Here is a 15,404-nt window from a genome sequence, read left to right as displayed (position 1 = left end):
TGTCTGAGCCGTACTACATTGATGCTGGGAAATCTGCCTGCGGCAATGACAACACGTTCTGCAAAATTACAACGAGGATGACAGATCTGGCACTTGTACACCGGCACAACTCTGTGGTTACGCTTGTCTGATACATGTCTTGACATTAAGAAAGCGGTTTTAAACTGTGAGTGGTCTAATATAACCTCACATGCCTTGTATTGTGTAATTGCCCTTGTCACTCTATTGGAGTTCAATGTGTTTCTGAACTCTGAGTTATTAGATTGCCCATTGCACTGGCATAATAGGGACATGCTGATCGATAACCTGACACTCTGTAGTGCATACTGTAGGCAGCACAGTTCTTCTGTTCTCATGATGACAGCCATAAGTGGAAAACAATATCTTTGTGGTGAATTGTTGTACTCCAAAGTGTTTTGGCTCTGAGCTCAGCCTTTTCCCCAAGAATATTTTCACATGAACAAAGCAAACACTATCATATTCCGACAAGCATTCTGTAAATATTTAAAACTTAAGTAACACAAGAGGAGGTGACGTCTGACACCCACCCACTGTCATGCCTCAGGGTATACAGGCTCACTTCAACAGAAGAGTTTGGCTACTTTGGATGTAGCACTCTAAAGGGACCCCTGTACAAGCTGAGGAATGAATGCTTGAGGCCAGCGTTCTTTGGCTGGTACAGTCACTCAGAGTCTATGTATTTAGAAGTCCATATCTCATTATGTGTTCAGGACATCTAAAATATAAAAAATTCGTTGAGATATGCTGAGATTCTCTGGAAAGCCAAACTGTAAACATCATGTTTTATTACATTCTGCTTGGCAGTTTGAGTGGTTTATTAAACAAAAAGCTAAAATATTCCTGAGTGGATTTGATGAAATATTTGGGATGACTTTGATATCTTTCATCTTGCTACCATTGTCTAAAAAGAAATAGAGTGTGAATGTGAATGCACTAATGTTTATATGTATAGTTTATACAAATGTACAGTTTGTGTTGATCATCTGATTGTTGTATTTGGAGTTATACTATACATGTACAGTACTGCATGTTACTCATTCATGCGGGTATCTTTGAAATACTCGCATAAGCCGTCATGTACAGAACAGTATACAGCGCAGTTCGATACAGGTCACTGTAGCTACGTGCAGCAACTGTCCCCTCTGTCATTGGATGGCACAGGACTAGATATTGATGTGTCCGTGAGTGTGGTCTTCACATGGGCCTCCCAGTTCAATTAGACGGTGCATCGCTGAGAGAGAGGTATTGTTATTTCAATGAACACCACTGCCTGTCTCGTTCCCGAGGCTTCTTTGAGGACGTAAGTACAGATGTTGGCTCTCTGTAGCTGCTGCTTTCTGAACAAGACTTATCTTGCTTTAGAAACTTAGAACTTGTTTTGGAATGAAATGTTTCACAGCATTTTGAGCTGCATTTTGCACAAAAGTCTGCATGTGATTACCTTTCACATTTGCTTCATCACGGCATGTAGCGCTGACTTAATTAGCTTTCACGAGAAAAAATATTTTGGTAACACTTTCTATGACCACCACATCTATAGTGGGTTCATTCATAGTAAATTCATAGTAAGTTATAATGCATTTATAATGACTGACCTCAAAAATACACTTCTGTTATGTTATATCTGATCAACAGTCATAAAGCATTATAGATGTGTCTTATAATAAATGATAAGTGCAATTGTCTAATGGATGCTGCAACTAGAGGTTGACTGATGGGCTTATAATACATTATGACCACCTTAACCCACGTATACACACCTCAGCAATCTACTGTAGTAAGTGCTATTATAGTTTGGGTCGTTATCACTGTGCTGAGAAAAGTAAAGTAAATATTGATGCATCTATAATAACGCATGCTTCATCATAACCTTTCATTGTTAGGGTTACATTACATTACAGTCATTTAGCAGACGCTTTTATCCAAAGCGACTTACAATTCAGATTCTATCACAGCTACGGGAGCAATTTTGGGGTTAAGTGACTCGCTCAAGGACACATCGACATGCGGCTAGCGGAGCCTGAGCCGGGGATCGAACCTTCGATCCTCTGATTGAAGGACGGCCCTGCTGTCCACTTAGCCCCGTTAGGGTTCATGCATTTATAAGAATCTATGCTACATACAATTGGTCTGCTTTAGAAATGGAACCTCAAGGTGTAAAACCCATATGATTTATTCAAAGTAATTATAGAAATCATCACTTATGATGCAGATTATTTTACTCTTACTCTTTTCTTACCACCAACAATGAAACGTTATGATAGTTCATGCATTGCAACAGATGCATCATTATGTGCTTAACTTTACTTAACACATGCAATGATAACTTATGATACTGCATGACTTGTTTTCCATGATAGCATACTATGAGTGCTTACTACAGTTGATTGTTGAGGTGTGTAGGTCGTCATAATGTATTGTAAACCCATCAGTCAAGAATCCATAAGATTCTTGCACATCTAATTCATCTATACTGTTTCATGACTGTTGATATAGTGCGATAGAGAGCATTATGTGTGTTTGTGAGAGTAGTCATGAAACCCTATAAATGCACTATAATTCACTATGAATGCCCTCATAATGGACTATAGATGTGGTCTTCATAGAAAGTGTTACCATGGGGGTTTTAATACTTTGGTACAAGTGAGAAATTAGTTAGATAGCTTGATCATATTATATATTATGTGATCACCATGTTTTACCTAATTTACAGCAATAATAGTATGAATCAAAATGTAAGTATTGACGTGTTTCTATTTCTGTATGAAAGATAGTCACGGCACACTGAATTATGTACCATTTCCACAGGGATCAATATCGTGCCAGTTTCTGCAGACGGCTCTCAGCGGCAGAATTATTTCACACCTTTCCATCCTCATGCGGACACCAGAGGCGTCAAAGATCATAAGACTGAAATGAGCGACCATCAAGAAAAAGACTGCAAGCACAGAAAGGGTGCTAACTCAAAATCTCAGCAAATGAAGCACCGTCACCAAAACCAAGGCCATGGTCATCGTCAAAAGTTACATCAGTCAGATGACAATGATAGCTATGAGTAAGTTTGGACATTTGTTCCACTGTGTATTGCCTGTCCCCATGTACAGATTCTGTGCTTAGGTATAATAAGCAGGGGTGTAACGGTTCACAGAATCCACGGTTGGGTTCGGTACGATACAGTGGAGCCACGGTTCGGTATGTTTCGGTACAGTAGAAAACTATAAATGCCAGAGAAATGTACTTGATTTGAAAATATATTTATTCATTACAACTAACATAAAGTTATTCTTTGTCTTTGAACAATGATGGAACTATACCTGAGTGACCCATCTTCTGGGGTGTCTTCTTAGCAACACATAAGCATAAAAAACAAAAACTGCTCCTTAATGTTATGTAGTATTGTTACTTACATCTTGCAAAAGAGATTTTTAATCTCAATGGGACTACCTGGTTAAATAAAGGTTTTTTTATTTTTATTTTTTTTCAAACGTATTCGGTTCGTCATGCGTACCGAACCGTGAGCCTCGTACCGAACGGTTCAATACGAATACGCGTATTGTTACGCCCCTAATAATAAGATATTAAAGCCGTCAGATTTTTTAAATTTGTGTTAGTTTTCACATTAGAAGGATTAAAGTGGAAGAGATCTATTTCCTTCTTAAGGAGTTTTGATTTATACATTTGACCTGCTATTGCAAAAATAATTAACATCATAATTAGCTACAGTATTGGTATCCAGTGTGTCTTTAACACTCAGGTTTTCTCTCTAAAATAGCAGCCATTCAACAGCCGAGGACAGGATTTCCGGTGATCATCCACCCGACGATCAAAGTCAGTGGGATGATGACAAGACTCATCATCCTCGCCATTGCCATCAGAAGCAAAACCATCGGCATGTCTCTCGTTCAGAAGCTCCCCTGAGTTCCTCAACTGGTTCCTCTTTATCGTCCTCCTCCTCTTCTTCTTCTCCATCAAAACCTTCCTCCTCCTCTTCATCTACTTCATCAACTCCCTCCTCTTCTTCTTCTTCTTCTTCCTCCTCTTCAACAGCTTCATCCTCCTCGAGGCTGTCCTCTGAGACCAGCAGTAAGTGTTCGGAGAGACATCCACTTAAGAAGCCCGGGCATTCACAGTCTTGTACAGACATTTCCAAGAAACACAAGTACTTTGAAGATGAAGACAACGACACAGCCCCTTTGATAGATAAAAGAGGTCATCAAAACAGGCACACTGCCAAACAGGAGAAAGGCAAGTCTTCTCACAATGGCCCCAGTCATGGCACCCTGAAGAACACACAGAGCACTATTAAAGGCTCAGGAAATGATGGAACCGTCCGCAAAGCCAAATCAATGGCGGCTCTTGCTAGACCCAAAGAAAGAGAAAAGCGTGGAAATGAAGATGAAATTGAACTAGAGAGGGGAAAAGGTGGAGCCAGGAAGAATTTAACAAAGGAAAAAATGAAGTTCTCTGCCTTCCTTAATGAGATCACTCGGCAGGTCCTCAGCCCAATGAGACTCACCACTCTTGGGGTTACAAATGCTCAAAGTCCCTGCAGTACAGGGCAGGTCTCTGTTAGATCCAGTAAAGGAGTAAGCAGCACAGAGAAACACAGACAGCAGAGAAGTCGGCATGCCAGTGCAGACTCAGCTAGCTCCAGCAACAACTCCCATACCAGCAAGCACTCGTCTTCTCTTTCTCCCTCTCAATCTCTCCACCACTGTCACCATCACCGTTCTACAGACTCACCTCATCGCACGGATCACGGGCCTAGCAGCTGCACTGATGTTAGCTGTTTGAAAAGACATCACTCGTGGTCATCCCAGCATCACTCCCATTCACCGTCTCATGAGCACCACCACCACCATCACCAGGGAGACCATCACAGTCCTGTCCATCATCGTAAGGATCACCATAGCCCCACTACCCACTATGGTGACCGTCACCACAAAAACCATGATGACACACACCATCGCCATCACTCTGGAGACCATCACCATGGAGACCATCATCATGGAGACCATCCCTCTGTAGACCATCACCATGGAGACCATCATCATGGAGACCATCATCATGGAGACCATCCCTCTGTAGACCATCATCATCATGGAGACCATTCCTCTGTAGACCATCATCATGGAGACCATCATCATCATGGAGACCATCATCATGGAGACCATCATCATGGAGATCATCATCATGGAGACCATCACCATGGAGACCATTGCAGCCCAAATCACCAACACAAAGAGCATCATCACAGTGCAACTCTTTATCAACACCATGGCAACCATCATAGACCTTCTCTTCCCCATCACCATGGAGACCAACAAGGCCAGGCTCAAAACCACCAACATGACAACCACCACACCCCAACACATCACCATGGAGACCATCACAGTTCAGGTCACCGCCGCCACAGCAACCAGCCAAACATTGAAGGTCCGACTACACCACATCACCATGGAGACCACCACAGTCCAGACCATCAGCATCACCATGGATACCACCACAGTCAAGACCATAAGCATCACCATGGAGACCACCACAGTCCAGACCATCACCATCACCATGGAGACCACCACAGCAAAAGTCATCACCAAGGACACAAACCTGAATCACGTCTCAACCAGCCTCACTCCAGCAATGACCTGGACCTGGACCTTGACCTCGGTCCTCCTCTGAAGCTGGACTCTCTCTCCAGGAAGGAGTCACAGAGCAACACCAGCAGCCCCTCCGGTCATGACGAGGAACACACAAGCTTCACTGGCTCATCGTTACATAAAGTACGGCATTCCTCTTTGAGTTAAGCCGCTCATAAAGTAATTATTGACAGGTCAATAGTTGCCCTTGCTATACACGCTTGATTAACTGGTTATGTAATAATGTTCCACTCATTTGCTTACCTATTGATTTGGGCACCAGTGTGCATGTCACAGTGGATGCTAGATTGGTTATTACAGAACAATAGATTGGCTATCATGCCCAATCTCATGCAAATCAAATTGACATTCCCCAGTAATGGTCTTTATTCTTCTTTCAATTTTCAGGTCATTTTTTTCACTTCACTCTTTGGGCATCATAGATAATATTCAGATTTTTCTTGTCAAAGTAATTTTGTTTTCTTTCATACAGGAAAAGGCGCATGAACTTGGTAGAATCATGTAAGTGTGATTTAATTATTTTGGGTTTGTTAACTGGCAATGGTCATAGTCCAAGTGACAACCATGACTGTGATATTGCACACAGATTAATTGGTTACACACTCTGGATGTGAATATCTTAGAGAACACTGACCCGTGTAATGTTAGACCTCGTGTGTAAAATGAGAGTAATGACAGCAAACAAAAGAATTGAAATATTAAATGCTCATGTACGTTTTCTCACTCAATTGAATTCCTCTGTTGTGTATCTGTATCTGATAGGAACCTACAGGGGCAGAATGAAGGTCTGCATCAAAGCTTACTGAAGACAGCAGTGAAGATGGAGTGTTTAGGAGAGGAGTTCATGAGCAGCCAAAAGCTTTTGGAGGCAGAACTTCAGAGGACACGTATTGAGCTGAGCAACCTCGCGGAGAGGTTTAGGAGGTAACAAATGCACAGACAACACTTTCTGTTCTTCTGGTAGACTCCTGTTGCTATACATAATTATACACAGACAATTTAAGCCATCTTTATATTTCCTGAGGCAAAATATGTTATTTGTCACAAATAGAAAGAGATCTGAAAGAGTAATCAGTCTAATCTTAATATGAACAAGGCTCGGCACTGATCTATTGTCCCCTCTGTTTTTAACTATCCGTCTCATGTTTCAGACCTAAGATAATAGCTGCAATGAACACACCAGAATCAGAATCAGAACCGTTTATTTGCCACGGTGTGTTGCACATACCAGGAATTTGACATGGCGGGTGGTGCACAACAAATAAAGTGCACAAACAAACAGATAACAGTACTATAGACAAGTATATAATGTAAGTGTATTTAAAAGTGTCAGGTGTATTTAAATAAATAAACATAGAAGGGACGTGCAGGAGAGTGTACCGGAAGGAAATTGTCCTGGGGATGTCAGAGTCAGTGGGGGTCCCGGGCTTTGTTGATGAGCCCAACTGCAGATGGGAAAAAACCTGTTCGTGTGGCGTGAGGTCTTGGTCCTGATGGACCACAGCCTCCTGCCAGATGGAAGGGGCACGAACAGTTTGTGTCCAGGGTGAGGTATCTTATTTAACCTCGTACAATGTGCGTGTACTGTATACTGCAATAAATTGTAACTTCTCTCTCTTTGCCTGTGTCTTATTTCAGACTACACGACAACTGCTCCGCCACACAACAGACTAATAGTCTTCTAGAGCAAAAGCTTCATTCAGTGGTGAGATTGGAAGCATCTCTGTGTTTCCTGTGCGTGAGCCTGAATTATCAGAAACATGAAAACGATTGTAGAAACACCCTTTTCGACTGATTTACTAAGACTGAGTCGTGAAAGTTTTCAAAACTCTTGGGAGGGGATATTCTGATGTAAATTCCCCCACTCACAGAAGGTTTACCTGTGACAACTGTGCTTCCTGTACTTTCTGTGTCAGGCGCAGAGTTTGGAAGGAGAACGTGGGAGGCTGAACCAGCGTATTTCAGCACTGACAGAGCAGCTCACTGATGCAACATTTACCAGCAGTGTGGAAACATCCAGTGTAAGATCTTTACTTCCCTCTTAAGGTCTAGACACACTTTTGTGGCTTCACAAATGCATTCAAAGGCAATCAGTATGTTTTTGTTTATTCATACAAAAAAACGTTTTTTTATTCTTTGACTTTGCGTCATTCAATCAATAAACCGGTCAATTTCTAACCTCTGCTTAATGTAGGTTACATCAGTGACTCACAACACTGACCTCCATTTTCAGTCAGATGATGCCATTGATCAGAAGGTTCCTCACATCGCTCCCCCTCCGGCACAGTTCATGGACGGCCATAATAACTACGAAACGGCCATAGCCGGCGGGCAGGAGCAATCGCTTGGGCCAGTTCCAGAGGCGGAGGAATCTGACTGGTCAGAGAAGGGAGATGAGACCCCACAATATATACTGACAGGATCAAACAGAGGTCCAGTATGGAGACACCGGGAAGCAGACGTGGACAAAGACAGCGAGTCAGGGGGTGAGGAAATTGTCGGAGGACACGCTCCATGCCATCAGCAGATACCTCATCTCCAGTTCACCATTCACAACAAGAACCTGTCTGACGGCATGACAGGTGAGGGCACATACAGGATCACCACAAGTCAGAACCTCGGCTCTGCCATCCTGATCCGGTCTGCTAGCCTGGAGGAAATCCCCCTGGCTCGCCATCACATGCAGAAGGAGCTACGAGGCACGGAGGCCATGATGGACCTCCACCACCAAGGGCACGAAGGTATGGAGGATTTAGATAATGAGATCATTCATCACTGGAGATCAAGCAACGACCGGCCGATAGGAAGCAGGACGTCGGAGGCAGATAGCAGCCTGGCCGGCCTGGAGTCAGCCGAGCGGATGCTCAGTCAATTCATATGTGGATCTCAGGCCAGTGAAGGACAGCGGCATGGCAGGGCCGAGGTGCACAGCAGGACAGGAGGGATTCCAGACGAGCTGTTGAAAGGGGAGCGAACAAAGCTGTGACAGAAACACGAGTGCACTGTTCACTGTGTCTGAAATCCGAGTTTACTTTGATCACATAATGTATTTAAACATAAACGATATTTTGCTGTACATTGAAACATCCCCTACATCTTAGATTTGGTCGTTTAATGGAAAATGTAAATGGTTATTTTTGTTGTATACATAGCTATACGTAGATACAGGCATTTCCTGCCTCGTTCTTACATTTTATTCTGTTTGCTTTATTGCATATAACATCATTTATTCATATTTAGTGTATTTATTGTGTAGGTAGCCAAGCGTTGTTGATTACATTGCTTAATGCTATATACACAAAGTGTTGAGCACAATCTAAAAAACATTCCAAAATATTGGAGAACAAAATCTTTTTTCAGTGTTTTCCTGCTAATCAATTTCCTGTCGTAAAATGTAGTCTTAGCATGTCCTATATAAACTATCGTATACTTACAAATACAGTTGTGAAATAGCTTTAAATGTGTGCATATTAAAACTATTGTGTTTGTGCCAAACATGTATTTACTCGAATGAACCTATACTTGCGATTGAACACTTTTCACAAGCTTGTGTAAATGTCATCTATTTAACTCTGTCCATGTAACATTTAATAAACCAAACGAAGACGCAAAAAGACATGAATTGAACCGCCTACATTTGTTTTACTTCTGATCAACCTTCCTTGAAAAGGGAGATAGATCTAGGGAGGAATCTTTCTAAAATGAGTTACATAGGAAAAGTTCTGGGAAGCTGAGGTGAGTGACCAGGGACATTGTTCGAAAGAGTGGTGGGTCTAGTCACATCAAGACATTTATGTGATTATATATATTATATATATATTTATTTCTACATATTTATATATATAGATGACGCGACTAGACACACCACCTGTTCAGCAGGCAGGACTGACAGAGATTGGAAAGTGTGAGCCCATCTCTCCTTATTAAAGGATGTCATTGAGGTTGTATAGCTGGTTAGGATGTCGGGATTTCTGCAGCCTCAGGACTGCACAGATGCATACTCTTTTAACAGTGAGTCCTGAACCAGTGTCAGGGGGGCAACAAGAGCCTCATCATGCTGTCTAGATTTAGCCTGAAATGATCCTTGAATTCTGCAGACAACCCAAGCAGGAAATAAAGAACATGATAAGATATTATGATGAAATATAAATAGGAATTTATTCATCTGAATACATATCTCATTCTTTTCATCTTATATTGACTCCAGTTTATGTGTGCATTTGAGGACAAGTGTTTCACAGTTAGTGGCTTATCATAATATCCTGTCAGGTTCAATTAGTTTTGTCGTCCATGTGTGATGAGTGATGGATGCTGAGCAGACAATGGCCTGGATTCACAGGCCAATTTAATGGGATAGGTAGGCATTAGTGTTAAGACGCTCGCAGCATCCAGTGTGCCAAATCCACTGTGTGGCACACTGGATGGTACATAGTGGTCGGTGGAGATAACTGGACTTTTTCTGGACTTTTCGGGGAGACAAATAAGGTGAATTTTGATGCCAATATCTGTTTCATTGGGAATGAGCAACTTGTGAAGCTGTAAAACCTTATTCTCCAAGGATTTTGCACCAACCTCTCGGTTTAATTCTTAAGTCAAAGTTTGCTCGCAGAAAACTATCATCAGTGGGTTTTTAATTGTGCTCGCTTTGTTGCCACCGGTTTACTTTCCAAATTCAGTGTTGAATTTCCGTTTTGTCATCGTCATCTCCTGCCTCTGACCTCTCTTTCCTCCTGGCAGAAAAAGCCCAGCATCGGCTCTCGTGACCTCGTCGCTCTCCTTCCCCTATTCCCCCGGTAAGACTTGGATTTCCCTCGCTGCAACCATGGTGGTGATGAAGATGAAGTTCCCCTTTCAGAAAAGGGTGAAGCTAGCCCAGGGACTGTGGCTCCTCTCCTGGTGTGCCACAGTCGCCGGGGCTATCACCTTCGGCCTGGGCTGCATCCTCAAGACGGAGCTCCGCAGGAGGGCAGAGGTACTCAAGTTTTACTGAAGCTTAGTTCATTTCATTCCAAAGCTTTTTAGTTTATGACATGTACTGTAAGTTATCGACACATTGCAACAATCAATAGTGTAGTAACTTATAGTTTGATTGCAGAAGTGAGTGACATGATGTTCCTCAGTGTATAGATATATTGTGTATACTATAAGGGAGTAGACCAACTGTGTGCCTACTGGGAGAAAAATAACAACATGCCTTGTTTCCAACAGATAACACATGAACCTCTAAACACTAAGTTGTCCAATAAATATCTACATTGAGGGACAGCGTTTTTGGTAGTTGTTAGTTGACACCGTTGATTACACACCAATGTACTGATTTACATGAATAACAGTATGCACACCTGACAGATGACAACTATGTCTGTCTTACTTTTAAACTGTTGGTACAATATATTTTGGAGAAAAAGGACAAATGAAATCTGATACAAAGAAATGTCCTTGTTAGAGACCAAGAAGAGGCAAATACACCTGTGACCCACTTTAGATCCTGGCTCATCATTTAATAAACCAGGCTCCGTCAGCCTTAATCACCTTAATCCCTACTCCTGAAGGCAGTCAACTTTGCATTGACAACAAACCTCTATAGTTTTTAGCTTATTTGAATGTATTCTATTTCTACATTTAAGTAGTTTGCATCATTAAATAATTTGCACCCTCAAAAACATACTATTTGCACAACTATGTATTTACAGCTATGTTGTTCACGCCATCTCAGTGTTTTTGAAATAAAGTACCACAATTATTTTAATCGTAAGAATTTTGTGCAGCCGAGATCATGACAGTATTCTGTTTGCATGGCTGTACAAATTGTAAGGGTGATTATTATGAACAGGAAAAGAAAAAAGAAAATTACAGACGCAAACGATAAATTACAGAATCTGAGGCTCACAGAAATGTTCTCATTTCATCGCCGATTGTATATTGCACTGAAGCTCACCCCACTGATTTTCATCCCATCATTTTGCACTGAACTAAAATCAGTCAAATGTAAGATGTTAAAAAGCCACCAGATTCTGTTCAGTACTTTGAGTGTCTTCCATACGATTAAACGGTCACAAATGCTTAACTATGTGAGTTTATTCAACTCTTGTCTTCTCATTTTCCTAAAAGAGAATTCCCAGACTCGTGGTTTGTGCAAAGATCCTCTGCAAAAACCAGTAAAATATGCTAATTTAGCAAAAACGTTTGCTCTCAATACATAGTCTCATGGTGTATAACCTTACTATATATTACTACATTTAACAAAGGACAGATAATTCATATCTTTTTTGCTTTGTATTTGCTCTATTTGCATGTTTTTTAACGGTGTACTTATGAATCCTGCCAGCAAAATTTAGACTCAGCGAGAGAAGGACAACTACTGTAGTTGCCCTTGAGCAACACAGCTGAGCCTCAACGGCTTGAAGTGAGCTGCTCAGTGCTCATTAAACTCTGATTAAACTGTGACCGACTGTAATGCTGCTGATGAAAATCATTACACATACATTTAGGAGATCTCTGCTTCATAAATAAAGGTTGAATTCTCTTGAACATTCAAGCATTCATCAACACGCATGTTGTCAAAACTCACAGAACTTTAAATTTAAATTCAAGGATGTAAAGTCAGACATACAGTCACACCCACACATCTATGAATGCAACCAGGTCTGGATGTTTCCCCACCATCAGCAACATATAGCTTCAGTAGCTTTTGAATAACTGTGGGTGTTTGGCAGTTGATGTGCAACAATGTATTTCCAGGTGAATTTTCTGGTAATTTGAGGCAAATCGCCACATTACGTCTGTTGGGTACTTTGATTTACATGCAGCGTATGTTCACACGGTTGTTGAAATATTATGCATCCCTTTAACAAAGAATGTCCTCATGTATGTTTCCTTACAGCAAACAAATAGAGTTTTTACTGATTACATTATTGTGTGACTCACTTACAGGTAATGGATAACTCAGACGTACATGTTGTGCCCAACACCCTCATAATTGTTGGCCTGGCCTCCTTGGGTATCAACTACTTTGCTTCAAGGATCTGCCAGGATGCTCTGGATGCAGAGCGGTTTCCTCGCTGGAAGAGAATGCTGAAGCCCTATTTTGCCGTCTCCTGCTTCTTCACCGTCCTCATGCTGCTAGCTGTCATCATGAGCTATGTGATGAAGGGCAGCCTGGAGTCTTCCCTGAAAGTTGGCCTGAGGAACGGCATCCGCTTCTACAAGGACACAGACACCCCGGGCCGCTGCTACCAGAAACAGAACATCGATCGCCTGCAGATGGAGTTTCAGTGCTGTGGAAACAACGATTTCAGGGACTGGTTTGAGGTCCAGTGGATCAGCAACCGCTACCTTGATTTCAGCTCCAAGGACGTGAAAGAGTAAGTTGTGCATAATATTATAGAGGGGAGTGGGTTTCCCATCCTGAGGACATGTACAACAATCTGATTATTGTACTGTATCTGCAATGCAAAAACACATCTTATCACTTGTTTCCTTAGCCGCATTAAGAGCAACGTGGATGGCCGTTACTTGATAGATGGAGTCCCGTTCAGTTGCTGCAACCCCACCTCCCCGCGGCCATGCATCCTGTCTCAGCTCACCAACAACTCGGCTCACTATAATTATGAATACCAAACCGAGGAGCTCAATATCTACCTCCGAGGCTGCAGAGAGGCCCTGGTCAACTACTACATGGGCCTGATGAACACCATTGGGGCTGGAGTACTGTCAGTCTTCATCTTACAGGTATTTGAGAAGAATCACGGTGGTTTTACAGCAATTTCAGGCAGAGTTGTTTGAGCTAAAGTGAGCTTTTGATTTGGAATGGGTCGAGGGGTAACATTGGCTTTTTGGGGACTGGTACAGCTGCCAATGTCTTATAAAACCACATACTAACATTGTGCGATGTCTTCGTAAGCATGCATGAAAAAAAAACGTGTAGCGACAACCCACCATTCTGTATATACACTAAGCCGTTTGGTAGTGTATGTGGATCCCTGATGATGCTCTCTAATGGAATCTGCTTCTACGTCTAACCTGCCCCCCCCCCCCTCCCAACTCTCCACCCTCCTCCCTGCCAGGGCTCTGTGCTGGTGAGCCTGCGGTTCCTACAGACCTCCATGGAGGCAGTGGCGGGGAAAGAGAACACAGAGATTGAGACAGAAGGGTACTTGCTGGAGAAATCGGTGAAAGAAACCGTCATGGAGTACATCGAACCTGTGATGAAGTTCTTCCTGCTCACAAACCAGGTGGAAGAGGGCACTCCTGGAAAACCAGCTGTCCCCTAACGCACAAATGATGTACACACATGTAAATATTTTTTACGCATAGATAATTAATGATTTGCATTTGAAAGCAGAATATTCGTCACAAATTTCTACAGATTTATTTAAGACTTATTGATAGTATTTTTTATTGTCTGATCACCATCACATGTGAAGTGGATGTTTAATATATAACTGTTCTTTCACATTCCATATGCAGAACTGCTAACCACATACTGTACAACATCATAAAATAAGTCGATACAATCCATTTAAAATAAATTATTTCCCAGTTTTATTTTTTGATTTTAATGATAAGGCCATAGACATGAGGCACTATGCTCCGCTGAACCACAGGACTATGGGACATAATATAACAGATGTCTTATTAAAGTTTGATGTCATTAAATGCCTTATGTTGTGGATTCACTTACTGCTTATTTTTTCTAACAGCATGCAGACGTAGAAATACTTAACATGTCAGATGTTACCCTCCACATTGCTAAGTTCTCCCTTCCAGTGAAAGGAATAGGATTATGAAGATTGATATCATCAATGTCAGTAATGCAGTGAAAGCTGTCAAGTGTGTCCTCTGTTCTGACACCTTTAATAAAGCTTTTAATCTCATTTGTTAACACTCAACCTGCTGCCCTTGCAATTAGACACCTGCGTCAGGTGGATTTAAGAAGCAGAGAACTATGCCAAGACTTTTTTTGCTGACAAAAAAACATTTACACTGTACTGAAGAAAAATTATTTCAAATGTGTGTTCTTTACCCATTTCCCATGGCAGCTCATTTGATATAAAAGAGAAATATTCTACAGTGTTTAGAGAGACAACATATTAGTTCATCTCTGAATCAGTTTCTAATATCAACATAGCTTTATTAAAGGTCCTGTTAAAAACATATGTCTTTAGTGACTTTCTGGGGTTAGGCAGACCTCCAATGACTCAAAACAATTACACCATATTTAGGTTTCAAATCATCAATACAGATCTCAGAGGCTTCCCATGTATTGTTATTGCAAAAGATCCAATCTGTTCATCTTGATTGTATCTTGATTGAACACAAAATGTCCATTATTATTATTAATATTATTTGTTAGAAACCTGTCAATAGCTTGACATAATGATACCAGAACACTAATGTTGCAATGCCAAACCTGTTGTAGGTCAGCACCATGAAATTAATATTACTTTTGTGAAGGTCAGTGTACAGTTCGATTCAGTGATTCAGTCGTTTTTGAGGTTGTAGCTTACAACGACCTTTGCATGATGATATTATTTATTGCATGGGAGTTAAGCCTAGATGCTATTTCTGTCCACATGCAGGACAAAACAAACATGTATAGGGTACAACTACACCTTGTCCATTGACTTCGAACAATGGGCCTACATTATTACAGGACCCTATTACAGTTTAGTAAAGGTATACTGGAGAGCACTTCCGCAGACGAGTCTGCTTATTGAAAATGTT

The 15,404-nt window shown here is 41.5% G+C and overlaps 2 protein-coding genes across 2 annotated transcripts; both read left to right on the top strand.

Moving 5' to 3' along the window:
- Positions 1 to 556: 556 nt before the first annotated feature.
- LOC306788048 (uncharacterized protein) lies at positions 557 to 8,664 on the top strand (the record flags this gene model as incomplete). Its single annotated transcript, XM_079283376.1, has 8 exons — positions 557 to 566; positions 2,830 to 3,076; positions 3,794 to 5,801; positions 6,151 to 6,179; positions 6,441 to 6,602; positions 7,317 to 7,383; positions 7,595 to 7,699; positions 7,873 to 8,664. 8 exons carry the CDS (start codon positions 557 to 559, stop codon positions 8,662 to 8,664), a joined length of 3,420 nt encoding a protein of 1,139 aa, XP_079139502.1.
- A 1,836-nt stretch (positions 8,665 to 10,500) lies between these two features.
- rom1a (retinal outer segment membrane protein 1a) lies at positions 10,501 to 13,951 on the top strand (the record flags this gene model as incomplete). The annotated part of the gene is made up of 4 exons (XM_079283375.1): positions 10,501 to 10,650; positions 12,612 to 13,042; positions 13,163 to 13,409; positions 13,745 to 13,951. The coding sequence occupies 4 exons, from the start codon at positions 10,501 to 10,503 to the stop codon at positions 13,949 to 13,951; spliced, it is 1,035 nt and encodes a 344-aa protein (XP_079139501.1).
- Between the last annotated feature and the right edge of the window lie 1,453 nt (positions 13,952 to 15,404).

Source organism: Melanostigma gelatinosum (genome assembly GCF_949748355.1).
Source record: "Melanostigma gelatinosum genome assembly, chromosome: 14".
Lineage (NCBI taxonomy): Eukaryota > Metazoa > Chordata > Actinopteri > Perciformes > Zoarcidae > Melanostigma > Melanostigma gelatinosum.
The sequence above is the reverse complement of the archived record's forward strand: the minus strand, read 5'-3'. Positions and strand labels throughout refer to the sequence as shown.